This window comes from Ictidomys tridecemlineatus, chromosome 4 (genome assembly GCF_052094955.1).
Source record: "Ictidomys tridecemlineatus isolate mIctTri1 chromosome 4, mIctTri1.hap1, whole genome shotgun sequence".
Lineage (NCBI taxonomy): Eukaryota > Metazoa > Chordata > Mammalia > Rodentia > Sciuridae > Ictidomys > Ictidomys tridecemlineatus.
Genome location: NC_135480.1, coordinates 63,039,262 through 63,059,797, shown reverse-complemented (window position 1 = coordinate 63,059,797; position 20,536 = coordinate 63,039,262). Strand labels below are relative to the sequence as shown.

The 20,536-nt window shown below is 46.1% G+C and overlaps 1 protein-coding gene and 1 long non-coding RNA gene across 10 annotated transcripts in view; one reads left to right on the top strand and one right to left on the bottom strand.

Moving 5' to 3' along the window:
• The window catches only part of LOC110597920 (uncharacterized), a 31,026-nt gene extending 24,826 nt beyond the window's left edge, over positions 1-6,200 (bottom strand). The window contains exons 1-2 of the long non-coding RNA XR_002483721.3: positions 5,833-6,200; positions 5,606-5,705 (exon numbers count right to left, since the gene is read on the bottom strand). This is a non-coding gene — a long non-coding RNA (uncharacterized LOC110597920). The remainder of the gene's footprint in view (positions 1-5,605; positions 5,706-5,832) is intronic.
• Xrra1 (X-ray radiation resistance associated 1) overlaps positions 1-20,443 on the top strand; it is a 63,069-nt gene extending 42,626 nt beyond the window's left edge. For 5 of the 9 annotated variants that reach the window (XM_040284943.2, XM_040284945.2, XM_021725091.3 and 2 more), the window contains 9 exons: positions 4,631-4,671; positions 8,415-8,540; positions 11,336-11,429; positions 12,113-12,228; positions 15,163-15,504; positions 18,352-18,550; positions 19,223-19,338; positions 19,522-19,627; positions 20,000-20,443. In XM_040284943.2, coding sequence (XP_040140877.1) covers positions 4,631-4,671; positions 8,415-8,540; positions 11,336-11,429; positions 12,113-12,228; positions 15,163-15,504; positions 18,352-18,550; positions 19,223-19,338; positions 19,522-19,627; positions 20,000-20,253 — 1,394 coding nt within the window. In that variant the 3' untranslated portion in view covers positions 20,254-20,443. The remainder of the gene's footprint in view (positions 1-4,630; positions 4,672-8,414; positions 8,541-11,335; positions 11,430-12,112; positions 12,229-15,162; positions 15,505-18,351; positions 18,551-19,222; positions 19,339-19,521; positions 19,628-19,999) is intronic. The other 4 variants (XM_040284942.2, XM_078046673.1, XM_078046675.1 and 1 more) reach the window with 3 other exon arrangements.
• Positions 20,444-20,536: the final 93 nt, after the last annotated feature.

Sequence of the window (20,536 nt, the reverse complement as noted above, 5' to 3'; positions counted from 1 at the left end):
TTTCCACTTATTTATTGCTAGTACATAGAAAGACTGAATTTGTATCCAGTAACCTTTCTAAATTCATTATTTATTTTTTCTAATCATTTGTAGGTTTTTATGGATTATCTATGTTCACAACCATGATCTCTACAAATGATGATCTTTGCCAATCTTAATACCTCTATACCTGTTTAATGCCTTATTTTGCTGGTTAAGACTTCCAGTACAATGTTGAATTGAAGTACAGGGCATAGTGGCATACGCCTGACTTGGGAGGTTGAGGTAGGAGAATCAAAAGTTCAAGACCAGCAATACTCTCAGCAACTTAGTGAGACTGTGTCTATAAATAAATTAATAAATAAATGTAGCTCATTGGTAGAGCACCCCCTGGATTCAGTCCCTGGTATCCCCTGCCTCCAAAAAAATGTCAAATAGAAGTGATGATAATGAATATTAAAGAAATTTTCATGCATTCCTAGAGAGGTTTTTTTTTTTATTGTGAATGGGTATTGAATTTTGTCAAATGTTTTTTCTGGGACTGGGACTTTAGCTCAGTGGTAGAGTACTTGCTTAGCATGTATGAGGTCCTGGTGTTGCTTGACTGCTGATATCATGGGAGCTGAGAACCAGGTCTCTGAGGACAGAATACTGGCTAGTAGGTCAAAATCAGACTGATTTATAAAAGTGAGAAACATGCCAGGTGGACTCAGGTGCTGCTGGGGTAGAAGCATGACTCGGCCAGCATTCATAGGAACTGCCAGCAGTCAGGAAACTCTTGGGAAGCAAAGGAGGAAGCCAGCCCTTTCTCTTCTAACTCTGCAGTCTTCCTCTCCAACCACCCTATTGTCAGAGTCTAACAGGAAACCAACTGGCAAAAACCTGGCTTTCAGGTTTTCTAAGCCCCAGCCAGCATCCCAAAGCAGAATAGAGAAGAGTTGATTTGCAAGTCAAACTTGGAAATTAATAATTGACATGATTATGTTATTCAATGAGTTTTCCAATAAAATTTTTCAGCCTACTTGGTTTGTTAACTTTGGAAACAGGCATACTAAAGTCTCTCACCAGCCAGGCACAGTGGTGTACACTTACAATCCCAGCAATTTGGGAGGCAGAGGAAGGAGGATTACAAGTTCAGAGCCAGCCTCAACAAGATCCTGTCTCAAAATAAAAAATATTTTTTAAAGGGCTGGGGATGCTGGACATGGTGGTGCATGCCTATAATCCCAGCAGCTTGAGAGGCTGAGGCAGGAGGATGGAGAATTCAAAGTCAGCCTCGGCAATTTAGTGAGGCCCTAAACAACTCAGTGAGATCATGTCTCTAAATAAAATACAAAAAAGGGCTGGGGATATGGCTCAGTGGCTAAGCACCTCTGGATTCACTCCCCAGTCTCAAAAAATGGGAAGGGGGCAGGGGATGTGGCTCAGTGAGCTCCTGAGTTCAATCCCCAGTACCTAAATAAATAAATAAATAAAGTTTCTCACCACTTATATGGATTGTCAATCTGTCTTTGAATTTCTGGCATTTTTTTACCATGAAGTTAGTTATCTGTTATTAGGTTTACAGCTTTTATCTCAGTAGATTGTGCCTTTAAATCACTGTAAAGTGTCACACCTTATCTTTTTTGGCCTTGACTTGGCTTTTTATTTGATATGAATACCTGTGTTAATGTATCTCAAAAACAATATGGCATTGCACACTCAGGGGCACTTTACCATTAAGCTACATTCCCAGCGCCCCCCACCCTCTTTTTTTAATTTTTTTTTTTTGAGAAGGGTCTGTCTACATTGCCCAGGCTGACCTTGAACTTTCAATCTTCCTGCCTCAGTCTTCCAAATTGCTGGAATTACAGGTGTTCACACCAAATCTGATTCTATTGGTCTTTAGTATATGTTTCTATGTACCTTAAGTATTTTTCTTCTTTTGTGCTTTTTTGTGAGCATTAACTCTTCTTTTAATTCCATTTTTCCTCAAATTGTTAAAGGTAATACATTTAATTTCTGTATTTTTAGTGGTTATCCTAAGATCCTATTTATATATTCAAACTTACCTTTGTCTGTCAATAACTAGAATCAACCAAAAGTAAGTCTTCCCTTTAATAAGAAGAAAATCTTAATGTGCTTTTATCTGCTAAACCCCACCCCTGTTGCTTCCCATAATGTAATAAACTCTAATAATAATTTATATTGGTTTTGATTTTTTAATTATATATAAACTATTCTTTAGTTGAGATATTTAACTGTTAGTTTTACTTCTTTCTTACCCCACTGTTTGTATCTCAAAGCTTCCTCTGTTAGATTCTTTATTGTGTGTATAACTTAGGTGCAAAGTTGAGTCTTTATGGCTGAATAAAACTCCACTGTGTATATACACTACACTTATCTATTCATCTGTTGATGGACACCTAGGCTGGTTTCATAGTTGGGCTGTTGAGAATTGTGCTGCTATTACAGACATGAGTATGCCTGTGTCACTACAGTATGCTGACTTTAATTCTTTAGGACAAATACTGAGGAGTGGTACAGTTGGGTCATATGGTGTTTTCATGCCTAGTCCTTTTTTTTTTTTTTTTTTTTTGGACTGGAGATTGAAATCAGGGGCACTCAACCATTGAGCCACATCCCCAGCCCTATTTTGTATTTTATTTAGAGACAGGGTCTCACTGAATTGCTTAGTGAGTTGGATAGCCATTGCTGAGGCTGGCTTTGAACACTTGATTCTCCATTCTCAGCCTCCCGAGCAGCTGGGATTATGGGCGTGCACCACCATGCCCGGTTCCATGCCTAGTCTTGTGAGAAACCTCCATATGGATTTTCATAGTGAAACCACACATCTTTGAATTCTCAAAAATGAAATTATATCCTTTGCAGAAAAATGATTGGAACTATAGACCATATGTTTAGTGAAATAAGTCAAACTCAGAAGGTAAAGGGTCCTATTTTTTTTTTCATATGTGGGAGCTGGAGAGGAAATTAAGGGGAGATCAGTAGAGGAAAAGGACCAGGGGCAGGAAATGGGGAGGGAGAGGGGAAGTGCTGGGGAATGATAGTGTCCAAATTATATTGTTATATTGTGTGCATGTATGAATATATAGAACAAATCGTATCATGCACCAATAAAATAATGTGGGGGGAAAACAGGAAAAAAAATGTGTGGTTTCCTTCATCTTGGAGAAAATCTTTTTATTTCCCTCTTGATATTCTCTATATGGTCTTCCTCTGAAATTCTCTCGGATTCCACAAGTTTTGGCCTATCTTCAGCTACTGTTTTTTCTCATGCTTTGAATTTCTTTGCATTTTGTACTGTATTCTGAGAGAGTCCTCAGGTCCATCTTTGACTTTGTGAATTAGCTCTTTAGCTGGGTCTGTTCTTATATCCAGCATATTTATTCAGTCCTTTATTGCATTACCATATTTTAAATTTATGAAAGTGTTAGTAGATTCACTTCCACAACAACCTACTTTTATTTTAGAAATGAAATAACTTTTCAAATTTCTCAGAGGATGCTGATTATTCTATTTTAAAGTTTTTACTCTTTTTGTTAAACTGTCTGTTTTTTTTCCAGTGCTAGTTTCATCTATATTTCATGATTTTGTTCTCAAGGTAAATTTTCATGAAATATTTGGAGATTCTTGATTGTTCCTTTTTTCACATAAGAATCCCCAATCAGAAGCTTAGAATGCAGGTTCTGACATCCAGAGTCACTCTTGACGATTGTGGGAAGGGGCAGGCTTGTATGTAGGCATGGTGTAGCCCACCTTTCTAGAAGGAGGTGCTCTCTGTTTATCAAGGGATTATTGCTCAGGACCCACACTTGCCACCATGGCCCATCCACCTACAAACTCCCAACTTTGTTCATTGTACAGACCTTTCCCACATGGCTCACAGACCCTCATCTATGGCAGGCATTGTTTTACTTCTTACTATTTATTTATATGTGACCTTTCTCATTATAATATCATTAATGTGGGGAAGGGGTCTCCTTCACCCGGGTGAAGACAAGTGACATCTACACAGGACCCAGTCTCAGTGATTATTTGTTAGGGTGAACTCAGCTATTTATTGGCACATCTTAGTCAGATGGTCCCAAGAAAGAAATCTTTCCACATCCTCCTCATTTGGCCCATGTGGCTGACTGTGCTGGCTGTCTCTCCTGAATTCACTGACTTAACACATTCTATTTCTACTAAAATGACAAAGAGTATTTTCAAATCCTCTGCCAGGATTTTTATACATATATATTTCTCTCTCCTAAAACAGCTGGTTAGCTTTTTGCTCAGTGTGGACTCTAATAGCTCTGAGGCTAGAAAGAGCTTGCATGTTGCAAAGTCAGAAAGAAGGTCAGTGTGGTTGAGATACAGTAATGAGGGCGAGGTAGCATGGTATGAGATGGGAGGCAGGGCGGGGACCGACCTTGTGGGGCCTCCCAGGCCTGGTGAAGGAGTTTAGGGCTTCCCAGGCCTGGTGAAGTCCTAGTGCAAGGGGACTTATTTCCTGATGGATATTACAGCTGTTCCTTTTTCCAGTTAGCACTGGAACTGGTCTAGAGGGTATCCTGCTGATGTAGTGGGGGGCAGATGTAGACCCTGGCCTCTCTGGGAGTCACTCTGTGCTCTTACCAACCTTCATTCTATTTCTCTTTTGTTTCAGAGGTTGTGTTCTCATCTTACCCAGGATTTTCAACCTCAGAGGTAGGAACTGCCTAATTTATATTTGCATACTTGAGTTAGAACAGCATTTCTATTTATTTAATTACAGTCTCACATATGCTAAGTAAGCACTCCTCCACTGAGCTACATCCCTAGGCGAGGAACATTAATTTTAATAGGAAAAAAAATGTTAAAAAAATAAAAGGAAACGAAAAAAAATGTTTTTTGGTCCCTGAGAGGCATTTCTATAGACCACACTGAGAAAGGCCATTCGTTGAACAGATGTGTGCTAGGTACGAGGCACCGTGCTGGCCCCTAGAAGGGCAGTGGTGAGCTGAGCAGACAGGCCCTGACCTTGTGGGCCCACAGTCTAGTTTTCGCTGTCCTCAGATGCCATTCAGCATAACATACTAACAGTGGCTGCTTCAAGTGACAAAGCTTGCTGAAGTGTGGCTGCCACCAGCATGAAGCCCAGAAGGTCTCTAACAAGAATCTCCAAGAGCTGGAAAAGTTCTTGCCAAATATACCACTACCCGGATCCAATCCTTGTTGTCAAAGGCTTGGATGCTTGATTTTTGTCAGCACAGAAAATTGGTTTTTCTTTCAGGGCAGATGTTCACAGACCAAGCTCATGGAGACTCATGTACATAAACTAAATATTGATTTGTTCACTTAAAATAAGAAGTACAACTCTACATTTACCCAGCTAGTTCCTTGAGAGGCAGCTCAGTACACTGCCTCCCCACACAGATTTTTTAAAAAAGTATGTGAGAGATTGTACCAGTTTCTAGAATAGAAATATTAACTATTAACTATTGCTGCATAAGATACCCAAAATTACTGACTTCAAACAATCAGTTTGAAGGCACTTATTATTTCTCACAATTATCTAAGTGAGTTGGGTGGTTTTACTGGTTTCACCAGCTCATTCATGCAGCTACATTCAGCAGGCAGCTTAGCGGGGAGCTGGACTCACTCAGGTGGACAGATGACGTGGCTTGGCCTTTCCATGTGGTCTTTTCCTTATAGCATGGTGGCAACTGGGTTTCAGGAGTGCACAAGAAAATTTCAAGATTCTGAAATTCAAAGAATGTCACTTTACCACATTCTCTTGGCAATATAATAAGATTACATACAATACAATTCTGACACTGACTGTATCAGAATTAGTACAGAATTAGTAACTGCTCTCAGTTTACATACCAGCTACAAATTTGGGGGTCCCCAAGCTGTCCACAGATGAGCTGAATAAAAAGACACATGAAGTGAGATTTAGAAGGGCAAAAATACAGAGCTTCTACACTCTCTCCCATGGAATCAAGATACCTCACCCTCCCAGAACATGGATGTGCCCACCAACCAGGAAGGGCACCTGAGCCTGAGCCAGAGCTTTTATTTATATATGTATGTTTCTCTCTTCTAAGACAGCTGGTTAGCTTTCTGCTCAGAATGGACTCTAATAACTCTGAGGCTAGAAAGAGCTTACATGTTGCAAAGTCAGAAAGAAAGTCAGTGTGGTTGAGATACACTGATGAGGGCGAGGTAGCATGGGATGAGATGGGAGGGGGGGAGGGGGGGACCAACCTTGTGGGGCCCGTTGACTTCATGCTTAAACTCAACCTCGAGCTCCGTTTTCCTTGCAGGTTGTTCTTTCAAGACTGGTTAGCCCCCATCCTGAGTCATCTCATCAAATTCTGGTGTGATAAGTAACAGAGGCATTCCTGTCACTTAGGAAATTCCAAAGGTTCTAGAAACTATGTCCCAGGAACCTGTCACAAAGATCAGACAAATTATTTATATATAGTCACCAGTCAAGGAGGTAGAGATATGGATTCCCCTTTGAATGAGAGGAGCAGCAAAACCACACTGCAAAAAGGTCACGCATCTGGGGATGAGGGGCTTGTGAACACTGAACTGTGTCCCATGGAAACTGAAAATTGGTAGGATTGTTCAGTGATTAGATCCCAGCTGTCTGGATCTGAGAATCTGGAGGATGAGTTAGATGGTTGCATCAGAGAGGTCCAGGACAGGGCCCTCTCTGTCCTCGGGAGGCCAGTCATGCCCTCATGTCAGGAAACTCCGGCTTTTCTTTTTCTGTGCTCTAGTAGGACTTGCCCACCTTCAGCTCACCCAGTTCCCTCTAAGCAGGGAGTCGCATGGAGCTGGCTGCCTTATTGTTACTGGATTCAGGTCTGGGCTGCTTGCCACTTGAAGGCCAATATTCAGGAGAGAAGAGTTGGTAGGAAGGAATCAGGTTTTTTTCAGTGGCTGGCACCTCGGAAGATTGGGAGGGGTGTCATCCTCAAAGCTCCATCTTGAGGAACTCTGGAAGGGAAATGAAATCCAGGGAGACAGGGGGCAGAAGGCTGTGTGCTGAGCAGGGTATTCATCCTCCGGGCCATTTTATTTTTTCCATTAGTCAGAATGTCACAGTGGACCTTAGAGTCTAGGGGCCAGTTCCTATATTTTCTTAAAACAGATATATTATTTTCCTGCAAGTTAAACCTCACAGTAATTTGCATGCTTTGTGTTATGTTAGTTGATGTATACAAGTAAAGATTAAGGAGGGGATGACAAAGGTCACCAGATGTTCTGGGTTCTGTAAATCTAAAGAAAGATTATTTATCAGTTAACATCTTATTAACATTTTAAGAATTAAGAATTGAGAATTGAGAATGCTGGGGAAAGGCAGGGTATAACACACTCAAAAGGACCAGGGAGAGGAAACAGCCTTGCAGAAGGGCACAGGGAGGCGGCCACTCTCACATGAGCAGACTGTCACCACAGTCGCTCTCTCAGGGCTTCATGTTGGGATCACCTGGTCAGGGGAGTCATGTACATTTCCAAACAGTATCATTAATTTTACTCTTTAGCCCATGACTGATATCTCAATTGTATGGCTTCACAAATTGACTCAGAAGGACAGAAAAATATTTGTCCCAAAGTGGGTGCTCCACAAACACTTATTGAATGAACAAATGAAAATTGAAAATTTGCCCAGGATTATACAGTGGTTAATGGAGCTCAGGACAGTATTTAGTTCCTCCTAACCTTACCATCAGCCCAAAACTTACCCTGTAATGTCTTTTGGTCTCATATAATTCAGGGCATCAGTGAATGAACTGAGTTAGTAGGCATGATTAATCTAGCAGTTTCATTTTTCTGCTTATCAAATAAATATGTTGGCCCTGAGGCAATCTGAGTTGTATGAGAGACCATGCCCTCAGGTGACTCAGATGGACCAGGCCACATTCAGACCCTAAGGCCTGACTCAAGTCATTCAGGATTTAACTGTTGTTTCATCCTTGAATGAAGAACCTCCACTGGGGGTTGGGACTGGCTAGTCAGACAAGTGTCAAGGCTGCTCACTCCTGCTCTCCCTCTCTCTACTAAGAAAAAGGTCCCTTAACAATGCAAGGGGCTTCTCCAAAATATGAGCCCAGCTGCATAGAAAGGCCAATTCAGGATCAAATGCTGTCGTCAGAGGGTGGGCATGAGGCAGAGTGCTAATGAGGTCTGCAGGGGTTCACTAGTGTCCTGTGTGGCCCCAGAGAACTTTGAACTGGGTGTTGAGAGTTTTCCACGTGTGATCTCAGAGAACTCAGAGCCAGAATTCTAGGCCCTTGGTGACATCTGCCCTTGTGACCCTAGAGGTGTCTATGGCCAAGCCTCTCTAGGAAGGTTGTTCTTTTTACCTCACTCAATAGGAAGGTCTTTGGCCATTGGCAGCCTCTACTTCCTTATGATTAGGGCACTTTGACCTTGACTTTTTTTTTCCTTCTAAGACAACCAAGGTATGTTCACTTCCACCCATATTCGAGATTCTTCCAGTGAAGTCACTGAAGGCCAGGAACCAGACACTGGCCCCACCCTTCCCGGAGCTGAGGTACCTTAGCCTGGCCTACAACAAGGTGACTCTCTGTTTCTCTACCTGCTTCCTTAGGGGCATAGATGGGAGGTGGGATGGAGAGCATTATGGCCTGAGGGCGAATCCTTCCATTCCCTGCTTCCTTCAATTCCACAGTCCTTCAATTCCAAGGAATTCTCAAGGTGGGGAAAGTAGACAGAGTGCAGCCAGGGCAGGAATCCCTCTATCCAGTCATGGATTTATACTTAGCGATTCCCATGTGCCAGGCCCTGAGCTAGGCATTAGGGATATAGCTGTGAAAACAAAGTCTTGACCTCTGATCTTTTGGAGCTTATCAACTGAGGGGAAGATGGGTACTGGACAGTCAGTCATTATAATCATCAACATAAACATGCTTAGTGTTATAAAGAAATTCCCAGTCATATGATGAGGGAGGGCAACCTCATATTTGGCATCAGGGAATTTTCTCAAGGAAAAATGGTGTTTGAGCTACGATCTGAATCAATAAGTATAGTCAAGTGAAGAGGGTAGGAACAGCAGATATAAATCGCTGGGACAGATATCACAAGTTTTTCCTGTATTTTTCCCAATATTCATAGCCTATTTGTTTTTCTGTAAAATTCCACTTATTCATTTATTTGGGGGTACTGGAAATCAGATTCAGGACCTCGTACATGCTAATCACATGCTCTATCACTCAGGTACATGCCTGGTCCATGTTTTTATTTTAATTTAATTAAAATATTTTCAGTTTTTCTTGTGATTTTGTCTTTGACCTATGTGTTGTTTAGAAGTCAGTTAATTTTAACATCTTATATTTGTTGATTTCTTTGATTTAATTCTCTTGCAGTAAGATAACATAATCTGTAAGATTTCTTTCTTTTGACATCTATTTAAATTGCTTTGTGTTCCTCTTTATGGTGACTGTCCCATATGCATTTAGAAAAACTGTGTCTTGTGCAGTGTGAGGGGAAAACATTGGTGAATGTCAGTCAAGGGGCAGCTGGTGTGGCTCAGATCTTCTGTGCTGAGGAGAGTGTTAAAGTCTCTGGTCGTTAGTTTGGCTCTCCTTGCATCTCATCTCAGCTCATACCCAGAACCTGCTTTCTCTCTGCTGTTAGTCGCAATAGCCTTCTTTCAATTCCTCAGCCGAATGTGGGCCTCCCACATGCCATTCTTCTTGCCTGTGTTACAGTAACACTATCTGATGCAACAGACTTAACATCTCCATCACATAACGTAACGCAATAAAAGTTTATCTCTTGCCTTTACAAAGTCCACTGTGGATAATCCTGGTTGGCAGGTGGTGGCCTTCCATACGATTATCCAGAGACCCAGGTCCCTCTGGCTATGGCTGTGTCATCATGTGGGGTCTTAAGAGTCCCTTCCTGGTCCTGTGTATCTGGTAGGTAGATGGTCGGTGGTAGGAGTGTGGTGAGAAAGCGGAGGCTCTGCGGGAGGTTTGGGTGTGGGCTGTGCCTGACTTGTGTCCACATTGCACTGACCACAGCTGAGTCACATGACCACACCGAGGGGCCCCAGAAGCTAGCTGCTGTGGGCTGGGGGCCCAGAAATGGTTTTGATGCAGATGTGTCTCCGTGATGCACTCTATCCTCCACTGCACTCACTAGTAACCTCCCGCCCTCCTTCAGATCTCAGGGTTGTTTTCTCTTACCCTCTGGCTGGGTCGAATGGCCCTAGCACTTGGTGCCCCTCTCTTTTGCGGCACCATCACAGTAGTCAGGCCACTCTCCTTTGTGTTACTGTTCCTCCCGCACTGGTTTCTCAGTACACAGCGCTCTTTGACAACAGGCTTCCTTGCTGTCTCACTCACTGCCAGCACAGTGCTTGGCACACGGTAAGTATTCAGTAAATATATGTTGGTTGAATGAATAAAAATGGACATGAACATATAAGTTAATTGCCCCGTGGAAATTCAGGGTCATCCAATGAGGCTCCGGAGGAGTCCAGCTCAGGCGTGCTCTCTTTCCTGCCCTTGGAACCTTAGTACCTTTGATGGATCCTGCACCCCACCCAGCACCTTGCAGTATGTCCAGGGGTCTGAGAAGCCACTGCTCCACTCCTGGCCCCTTTGATATCCATTGCCCCATTACTGCTTCAGTGCTGGTAGATAGCTTCCCCGAGGTAGTCCCCAAGTGTTGCAGTCACTCTGCTCAAAAAGGAGTTTGTAATTTTTGTCTTCAAGGCTGGTTTGGCCAAAAAGCACTTTCTTAGGAGTAGAGCAACCTCTGGGCCCCAGATAGCCATGAGATGTCCCTCATACTGGCTCTGCTTATCCCTTAGTTTGGGTAGATTCCCTGACAGCCTGCCCTCTGCCCTCCCCAGAGCAGTACCTAGGACTGGCCTCAGGAAAGAAGCCCTTGGGAGTGCTATTGACAGGCTGGGTGGGGTGGGGCATAGGGGGTGGAGGTCTGCCTTGCGGAAGGTGAAATGTCAGGTTGTATACTGAAATCAAAGTCAGTGCCTTTGTCCTTCTGGACTCTGTGAGACAAGTATTCTGTGTGTGTTCTTATTATTTGTCACCGTCATCCCTAAGACTTGTCATGGGCTACATATCCAGTATGATGAAGAGGGAACATTCATAACTCTAAAACATGAAACAGGGATGGTGGAACTTGAGACGGAGGGCAAGGTGTTCTGAGCATGAGCGGCTGATAGTGCAAGAACAGGCACTTCCCAGAGTGAAGTCCAAGCACAGCAGTGTCTCCTCCTGACTCTGCCCCCTTCTGTCCCTGCAAAGCAGGGCCTATCCCCTGTATCCTTGGGTGGAGGTGAGGAACTGGTCCACCTAATGGTCTCCTCCTGCATTTGTTACAGATCGCAAGGGAGGATGCCATTCTGCCAGTAGCTCTCTTTCCATCTCTCTGTGAGCTCATCTTTCATAACAACCCTCTGGTGGCCCACACACGAGGTATGAGGCCTGCACACTTGCCCCCAACTCAGTGTTAAGGAGCAGTGGAGGCCAGGCCCGGGCCCTGCTCAGTGTGTTGGAAAATGGAGAAAATACATAGCTATGCTGCTGTCTACTGGATATCCAGCAACTGTGTGATGCTGTCATTATTGTCCCCATGGACTTTGGTGGAAACTGAAGCCTAGGAAGGTTCATGATCTGCCCAGGGTCACACAGCAAGAAAGAGTTGGGAATCCAATATTGGAGGATCCCCGGCCCTGCATTAGCTCTCTAAGCTACACCCTGGTTTGCAGAGCAGGTCTGTGTGGCCTCATTTCCTACTTCCCTTCTAGGGAGGGGAGTGGGCCAAACCGCAGTGCTCTCCCCTCCCACAGCACACTGAATGCCGCAGTGCTGTGTCATAGGGGACACCACTGTCCAAGATGTGTCAGCTGGAGACATGCGGTCTTGGGCCTGGAGTGATACCTGGGCAGTCCTAATCCTTGCTCCACACTGTTACCCTGGGACTATTCTGTGCCTCAGTTTCCTTAACTACTGAATGGGAATGATATGGTACCTACCTCCTAGATAAGAGAATGAAGTAAGTTACATAAACACACATGAAGCAGTTGAACTGCCTGGTACATGGCAGTCCCCAGGAGATGCCAGCTAATAGTCATCTTATTTTCCCATCATGGCACCAGGTGTCCCTCCACTGCTAAAGAGCTTCCTCCAGGAGCGACTGGGGATCCACTTAATTCGAAAGAAGGTATTAAAGGCTAAGCATCACATTTTGATGCCTCGGAAGGAAACGCGGAAGGTAAGTCTTCCAGGACAGGACCCAGCCCCAGGGGAGGCATAGCCTGTTTTAATGCCTGCGGACTTACCTGGCAGCAGAACCCCCCCCCACATGCCTGAACCCCTCCACTAGATACAGGATTGCCTCCTCCCTGCCCTGCTCTGATGAATAGGATAGAATCAGGAGAGAGAAGACGGTCAAGAAAAACCCCAAAATGTAGGCAGAAGCCTCGGAGATTATTGAGTCAGTGACTCCCTAGTTTTACAGAAAAAGTAAGGCCCAGAGAAGAAGCGGGGAGGAACCTGCCTTGAAGTTGGAAAACCCAGGGCCTGGCTCCGACACCTCCCGCAGCTACCTGATCCTGGGTGACAGTTGCAAATTCTGAGCTTCAGGTTTCTCAACTCTGAAACCTCCCAGAGTTTCTGAGAGGACTGGATGAAACAACAGACATGAAACCATATTATAGACTCCCCAGACTCATCCCCATGCAAGTCACGTCCCTCCAGCTGCTCCAGGACCAGAGTGCCTCTCCTGCCCATGTCCACTGTCCAGGTCGGCCGCTTCCTCTGCAAGTGTAGCCAGAGCTCTTAGGCTTGCCTTCTAGGGTGCCATGAAGTCAGTCAGATCTCTCTTTCATCTGAAGAATCTCAAAAAGTTCTGTGAAATGCTCCTCCCTCCTGAACTTTAGCTTTTATACAGTCAAAAGCTGGACTAGTTTGCTGATTCCCAAAGCTACATACAGTTGGCCCTTGCCCTGCCCCACACCCTTTCTCTGTCCAGCCACGTCTTGTCCTGAGAGGACAAGAGCAAGCATTTAAAGTCAGAAACAGACAAATTCCAAGGATTTCCATAATCTTCCCCCAACTCTTGCCTTCTCTAAGGATTTCCTACCTCCCAGCCCATCCACCAGCTGGGAAGGAGGAAGAATCCAAGAGAGCTGAGTGCTGAGTACACAATCCTCTCCCCACTTTACAGAGCACCCAGCCCAGCACTCTGCTGAGCACTTGCACACATGCTGTCACATGATACTCAGCCTGTAAGGAAAGATTCAGAAAGGTACGCTAAACTACTCATTAAATGTTAGTACTGGCAGCGGCTAGGGAGGCTGAGGCAAGAGAATTGCAAGTTCTCTTGCAATTCTCAGCAACTTAGTGAGGCCCTAAGAAACTTAGTGAGAGACTATCTCAAAATAAAAACAAAAGAGTTGGGATATGGCTCAATGGTAAAGTGCCCCTGGGTTAAATCTCCAGTACCAATAACTAAATAGATGATAGATGGATGGATGGATGGATGGATAGATAGATAGTATTGGGATCCAGAGACCTCTCCTCCCATCTGAGGTTCTGAATAGTAGAGTTAGATAAACACAAACTTCAATGGCCAAATGGGAAACAAATCAGTGCTTTATTACTTTGGACAAATAACCTCTAGGCTGGACTGCAGACCTGGCTTAGGCTGGGGCCCACCTAGGCATACTTGTCATCCCCACCATGCTAGGCCATCTCCTTGGACCTAGGCATGGGCAGGTCAGGGGAAAATGGAGAACCTGCTGGGGCAGGCCTGTAGTCCAGAAGTGGTATGGGCCCTTTGCTAGTGAGAACAGAAGTGGAAGATGGAACAGCTGCTGTTAATGTCAGGCAGTCCAGCCCAGCACGATGCCAGGCCAGAGACTGTCAGCCTCTGACCAATTACAGTATCCATTCTTCCTGTAACCGTGGGCTGGGAGTAGTGGAGGGATAGAGAGTGCACCATCCTACACTCCTCCCCAGTCCAGGAGAGAGAGATGAGTATTTTTTTTTTTTTTTACTCTGCATGCCTTAGACTTCATTGAGGTTTTATGTATTTTCAAAAAGAAAAAAAAAATTATTCGCACCAGGGATTGAACCCAGGATGCTGAACTAGATCCCTACCCACCCCAGTCTTTTTTTTTTTTAATTTTTTTATTTTAAGACAGGATCTTGCCAAGTTTCTGAGGGTCTTGCTAAGTTGCTGAGGCTGGCCTCCAACTTATGATCCTCCTACCTCAGTCTTCTGAGTCACTGGGATTACAGGTGTGCACCAAGATATTTTCTTTAAAGAGAAATTTATTAAAATGACATCCATCATACTCCTGTCTGTTGAGTAGCCTTGCATATATCATCCCACTTGGGAGGACTCTGAAATTTGGGCAGTGTGGGAACTGTCTCTCCTTCATGGGAGGAAGTGGAAGTACAAAAGGTAGAGCTATACTCCAGCACCAATGTTCCTGACTTGAGTGCTTGGGATCTTTCCACCACACTACTCAGACTGTAAAGGTATACATATAAGTGCACCAGATACCTTTGAAAAAGAATGTAAACAACCTACCATGTTACAGGGAAGGGAGGAGCACAGGGGCCTCAGCTTGGAGTCAGAGGAGGAGAGGACGGTGACAGGCTTTTGCTGGTTAAGGAAAGGGAGCAGTTCAACAAGAAGGAAATTATTTTGGTCCTAAGCCCTGCAATAGATTTGCCTTTTGGATCTTTACATAAGGTACACAGGTCTGGTGCTGCCACCTTCCAGAAAATGCAGGCCACCCCTCAAACCCCACCTGGGACTCCCTGAAGAAAGTCAAGGGCATGGTGGTAAATGTTGATTTGAAGAGTAAGGCTGCTGAGGGCAGGGATGCACAAGGCCTGGAGCCAGGCTGGAATTAGTCAAGCCGGCCACTCGTCACTCTGTGACCTTGGCCAAGTCATTTCGCCTCTGTGTTCCAGCTTCCTGATCTATAAAATGAGGATAATTATTCCCTGGATGGTTTTGAGGGGTACATTTTTGGGCATGCAGCAGATGCCCAATAAGTGTGACCCCCACCACCTCCCTGAGCCTTTACCTGGTGCTCTGGCCACTTGTGTAGTGCCCAGAGGCTGGCGACGCTCAGGAGCAGAGACTCCTCACTTGCAGAGCAAATCCAACCCAGTCTTTCTCCCTCGGCAGGTGAAAACCCAAATCCCCAAGGTGCCAAAGCAGCCTCTGGTGCCCCGTCACCAACCTTTGACTACAATCAAGTCTCTCTCAAGGGACACACCTGAGGCAGAGCTGCCAGAAGAGCTGCACCCCGCCAGGAGCACCTCTCTGAAGGCACAGATAGCCATGGAGGGGCTGGAAGGCTCCAACCTGCCCTGTCGGACTTTTGTGCCTCTGCCTCCCATCTGCTCTGACTCCACTCTGCATAGCGATGACTCGAGGTCCCACGTGAGCGATGCAGCCAGCCATCCCAGCCCAAGTCACCTGTCAGAAGAGGACACCAAGAGCACAGAGTCCATCTTCCTGACCCAGGTGCCTGTGTCCAGCTGCCTATTGTCAACAGCACCACAGGCTCCTGCACAGCCCTCAACTGGCTGGACGGCTGCGGGCAGTGGGGGCAAGCACAGGGGGGACTGGAAACCAGAGGGCAGCATGTTTGGCATGGCCCCAAACCTCCTCTGGGAGATCCATTGATCTGAGGCTACTGGTGGGGACAGCCTGGGGGACATGTAAAGACCCTGTGGCCCAGACTGTATGTGGGATCTGGCTAGGGAGTGCTGCTGTCCAGTTTTTAGAGAGCTTTGTCCCTGCCTCTGCCTCCCTGCTTGAAGTCCTCTCACTTCTGATGCTGCCTCTGGATCCTGGGCAGATGGCCCAGATGTAGGTCCTGCCTGAACATCGAGGCGTTCACAGTCTAATGGGAAAGATGGACAGGGACAATACCTGTGATCAGTGCTGAGACCTGGGGAGACCCAGGGCCTGGAGCTGGAGGAAGGAGGGATGCCTCTGCCCCAGACAGGAGGGCTTCCTGGAGGAGGGGAAAATGAGCTGAGTTTTGCAGGCTGCGTGGTCAGCAAGGGCATTTTAGGCAGAGGGAACGGCAGGAACAGGATAGAGAGGAGAGAGATTGGAATGGAAGGGGTAGGAAGCATGAGTGTTCAGTGTCACAGATGCAGAAGGGGAATGTGTAGGGGAAGGGAATTACAGGTTGAGCACCCCTGACCCCAAACTGAACTCCATCATGCTCCAAAATTTGAAACTTTCAAGTGTTGACATGACCACAAGTGTAAAATTCCATACTGTGGAACTTCGTTTCATGCATAAAATCATTTAAAATATTGTACCAAGTTGCCTTCAGGCTGTGTATATAAGGTGTTTAAGAAATGTTAATAAATTTTTTGTTTAGACTCAGATTACATCCCCAACATATGTTATTGTGTATACGCAAATATGCCCCAATTCAAAACACTTCCGGCCCCAAGCATTTCAGAGAAGGGATGCTCAACCTGAGTAAGGCTGGAAGAGGACTCTGTTGTTATTCCATAAATTTCTCCGATCTCCGATCTCCCTGGCTCCAGTCTTGCCCCTCTAACATACCCACTGCCAGATCTTTTCAAGTACATATTCATCCATACATTCATATCTCATTCTCACCTGCCTCTTTCTTTACTCCACACAGGACGTGTAAATTCATTCAGAATAAAAGTACTACAACTCAGACTATAATCAAATAGTATTAAAAAAATAAACCACCTAGTTTAGAGGAAAGGAAAATATGGACAGGAAAGGAAATAGTCCAATGGTAACCATCACTCAAACATACACTTCCTACCCTGCTCTCATAGTATGGGTATTACCAAAAGGCAGTTCTGAGCTTCCTAGCAGCCAGAGCAATACAATCACCTGAGTCAACATGTTGTTTAAAAAAAAAAAAAAAAAGTCTTAACTTTTTCTTTTCTTTTTTTTTTTTTTTTTTAAGAGAGAGTGAGAGAGGAGAGAGAGAGAATTTTTAATGTTTATTTTTTAGTTCTCGGGTGGACACAACATCTTTGTTGGTATGTGGTGCTGAGGATCGAACCCGGGCCGCACGCATGCCAGGCAAGCGCGCTACCGCTTGAGCCACATCCCCAGCCCTTAACTTTTTCTTTGCCTAATTTCCATGGCTATTTTCTCCAGTTCAGTGTTGGGTAGAAGTGGCAGAAGCAGATATCCTTGTCTTCTTCCTGATTTTAGGGAGAAAGCATTCAGTTTCTCACAGTTAATTAGGACAGTAGATGCCCTTGATTGGGTTTAGGAAGTTTCTTTCTATTTCTAGTTTATTGCATATTTTTTAATCACGAATTTTGTTTTCGTATGAGCTATTGGAGTAATCATATGGTGTTTATCTTTTATCCTATTGATACAATGTATTGTATTAATTGATTACTAGACGTTAAGTAACCCTTGCATACCTGGGATAAATCCTGCTTGGCATGGTGTTTAATCCTTTTTACATGTTGCTGAGTTTGATTTGCTAGTATATTTTTGAGGATTTTGGCATTGATATTAATAAGTGATGCTAGCATCTGATTTATTTTCTTGCGATGTCTTTCTGTAGTCTGGGTTTAAGGGTAATACTGTATGAGTTGATATGTGTTCTCTCTTCTAATTGCTTGGAAGTGTTTGTGAAGGTTTGGTGTTAATTCTTTCAGTGTTTGACTTACCAGTGAACCTAGCTTGTGGGAAGTTTTTAAATCATTAATTCAACCTTTTAAGTTATTATAGGGCTATTCAGATTTCAGCAGAGGGTGTAACTACATCCCCACATTAAGTACAGGTTCTGTCTGATAAGACCAGTGGGGTAGGCTCAGATCCTCCATAGCTTGCTACAGAGTAAAGACAAAGAACATGCAAAGCAAAGAAAATACCCTCGATGTGGGATTGAAAAGTCCTGAGCCTTGCTTACCACTATAGTCTGTCGCTCTCCATTGTTCTCCCACTGGACCCACCTTCCATTCCCCTAAATGCACTGTGATGTGTCCTCCCTCTGCACCTTGACATGCTGCTCCTGGCCTGCTACATTCATCCTTTTTGTCACCTATGGTCCATCCCTTTCCTCAACCTTGCCTGGAGACCCCCCTTCTGGCTTAAGACTTAGCTCAGGCTAAGGAATTACTTCCTCCAGCAAGCTTCCTGGCTGTGTTACCGCCTCCTCTAGGATCACCCAAAACCACCATTCACCCTTCTGTTAACGGCGGTTATGAAGCTGTTTGGTCCTCACCTCTTTTCCTATCTGCCTCCTTCACCTGTGTCTTAGTCTTGCCTGCCACACGGGCCCAGCACAACACGGAGCTTGGAAGCATGCAGGGAGTGAGTGAGTGTGTTTTCTTCCTGGCACAGGTGAGTGAGCTGCCTTCCCACATGACCCACAGGGGCGATTTACAAGTGAAGGAGAAAGACCAAAGGAGACCAGCCACAGCACCCAGAGAGGTGAAGAGGACTCGGAGGAAGCTCCCCTCTACCTCCATCCCCAGCAAGTACCAAGGCTATGAGGATCTGCTGACAGCTCAGCCGGATTCAGCCTTCATTGAGCCAAAGGGTATGTGAGGGTCGGGGCCTTCTTCACTGCCCAGAGAAGGCATGGCCAAAGCAGGACTGGTGCCAAGCCTTCTTTTCTCAGCCTGGTGCTGTCCTCTGTCTAAATGTCAGAGGCTCCTCAGGGTGTCTTGGCTTGCAGCCCTGCATGTCATGACCCCTGTCCTTTATTGGGCTTTCACTGGCTTGGGGAAGACACTACTCATTGGGAAATTCCAGCCAGGTTGGCCCAGCTGCTCTGGTAGGAAGTCTTTCCTCAGGAAGGGCTTCAGGAACAAACACCAGGACTGTCAGACTGAGCTTGTCCCAGTCCCCTTAAATTCAAAAATGAACATCCCAAATCCTCTTTGGTTGGTTTGAGGCAAGGGAAGCAGCTCCCTCCCTGAGCCCCTTATTTCAGTCTGCTGTGTTAGAATATCTGTGCTTCTAAAGGAACGGCTCTTGGGTATCAGCCCCCACAGTGTGATGCCTGAGGTTAACAGTCCACTGGGGTGGCCTTTCCTCCACACTAATGCAGTGTTTCCATTAGGATCTGTACTCATAGGGGACATATTTACCAACTGAATGATGGAACTTCAGAAGTTGGAACAAGATGAAGGAGGTCTGGGAGTAGAGCTCTGAGGTTGGGGAAGGCAGGAGTCAGGAGCTGTGTCTCTGTCTCCCCTTTTTGCCCTAGGCATCCAGAAGAACGCACAGGCCCTGCAGCACATGCTGAAGCACCCTCTCCTCTGCCACCCCTCCAAGCCCAAGCTGGACACTATTCAGAAACACTATGTCCCTAAGGAGAAGCGGGTAAACATTCAGCCTACTGAATATGTGCATGATCCCGGAGGACCCCCACAGGCACAGATGTTGCTGTCACTTGGGATCCTCTGAGGCCCCAGTACTCCCTGCCTGGTGCTGTGATAGCATGAGGTGAGGCCAGGAGACCCTGTGCCTGAGCCTGAGATAAGCCTCCTGCCTACCTTCTGGCAGGCTCAGAGGATCCCAATCCCAGCCCAACGGAAGACTCGAGCCCAGATGTTGGACGACATCCTCATTCGCATGCGGGACCCCCGGAACGTTACGGAGGCACCACTAGGTATGGCTCTCCTCAGCTGCCAGCACCCAGTCAGCAGTTGCTCATCTGCTGGTGTGAGGCGGAGAGCGAGCTTATGTCAGAGCCAGAAGGGCTCTTGGAGGGCATCTGCGCCAACCATTCTGTGTGCAGATGGAGAAACGGAGAAGCGGTGTGAGGCGGGGAGTTTCTCAAAGTCACATAGTGTGACAAAGACCTGAATCAAGGCTTGAGATAGAGTGGGGGTGGCGGTGGGGGATGCCGCTGACTTCCCACTGCCCCAGGCTGCAGAGGCCATTTTCAGTCCCTTTAACCTCCTCTCCCCCGCTCTCGTCGGGGCACCCCGGGATGAGAAGCCGGCGAGCTGGGCGCTGATCACTGCTTTTGCCCCCGCAGGCGCGGTGTTGCGCCGGCGCGCAGACCAGCGCCTGGTGAACCAGAAGCAGTACCTGGAGGCCAAGCGGCTGCTGAAGGAATACCGCGCGCGCTACCGGCAGCTTGTGCGCGGCTCGCTGCGTAAAGTGTTCCGGGCCACCCCGCCGCCCCAGGAACCCCCGGCGCTGCAAGAGAGCCAGCCCAAGTTCGGCCGTTTCCTTGAGTTCATGGATGAGTTCTGCCAGGAATCCACGGCCAGTGACTTAAAAGGCTAGGGCTGCGCACGGGCCCATCCCGAGGGCTCTGCGCTCCGGATTGCCGAGGCTGCTGGGTAGGGCGCAGGCCTGGGGCCTTGACTTGCCCTCGCTGGTCTCAGAGCCGGGAGCTCGCGGGAACCTCCTGCCTCGGGCCAGGCAGGACCTGAAGCCTAGCTCAGCAGTAATAAAGAGTGGGCACATAGCGCAATCGAGTGGGTGCCAGGCTTTCTTCCTTGGAAGCCGGCCCAGGGTCACAGCAGTGTGGTCCCACTGGAAAAAAAATCCGTTGGTTCATGCATCC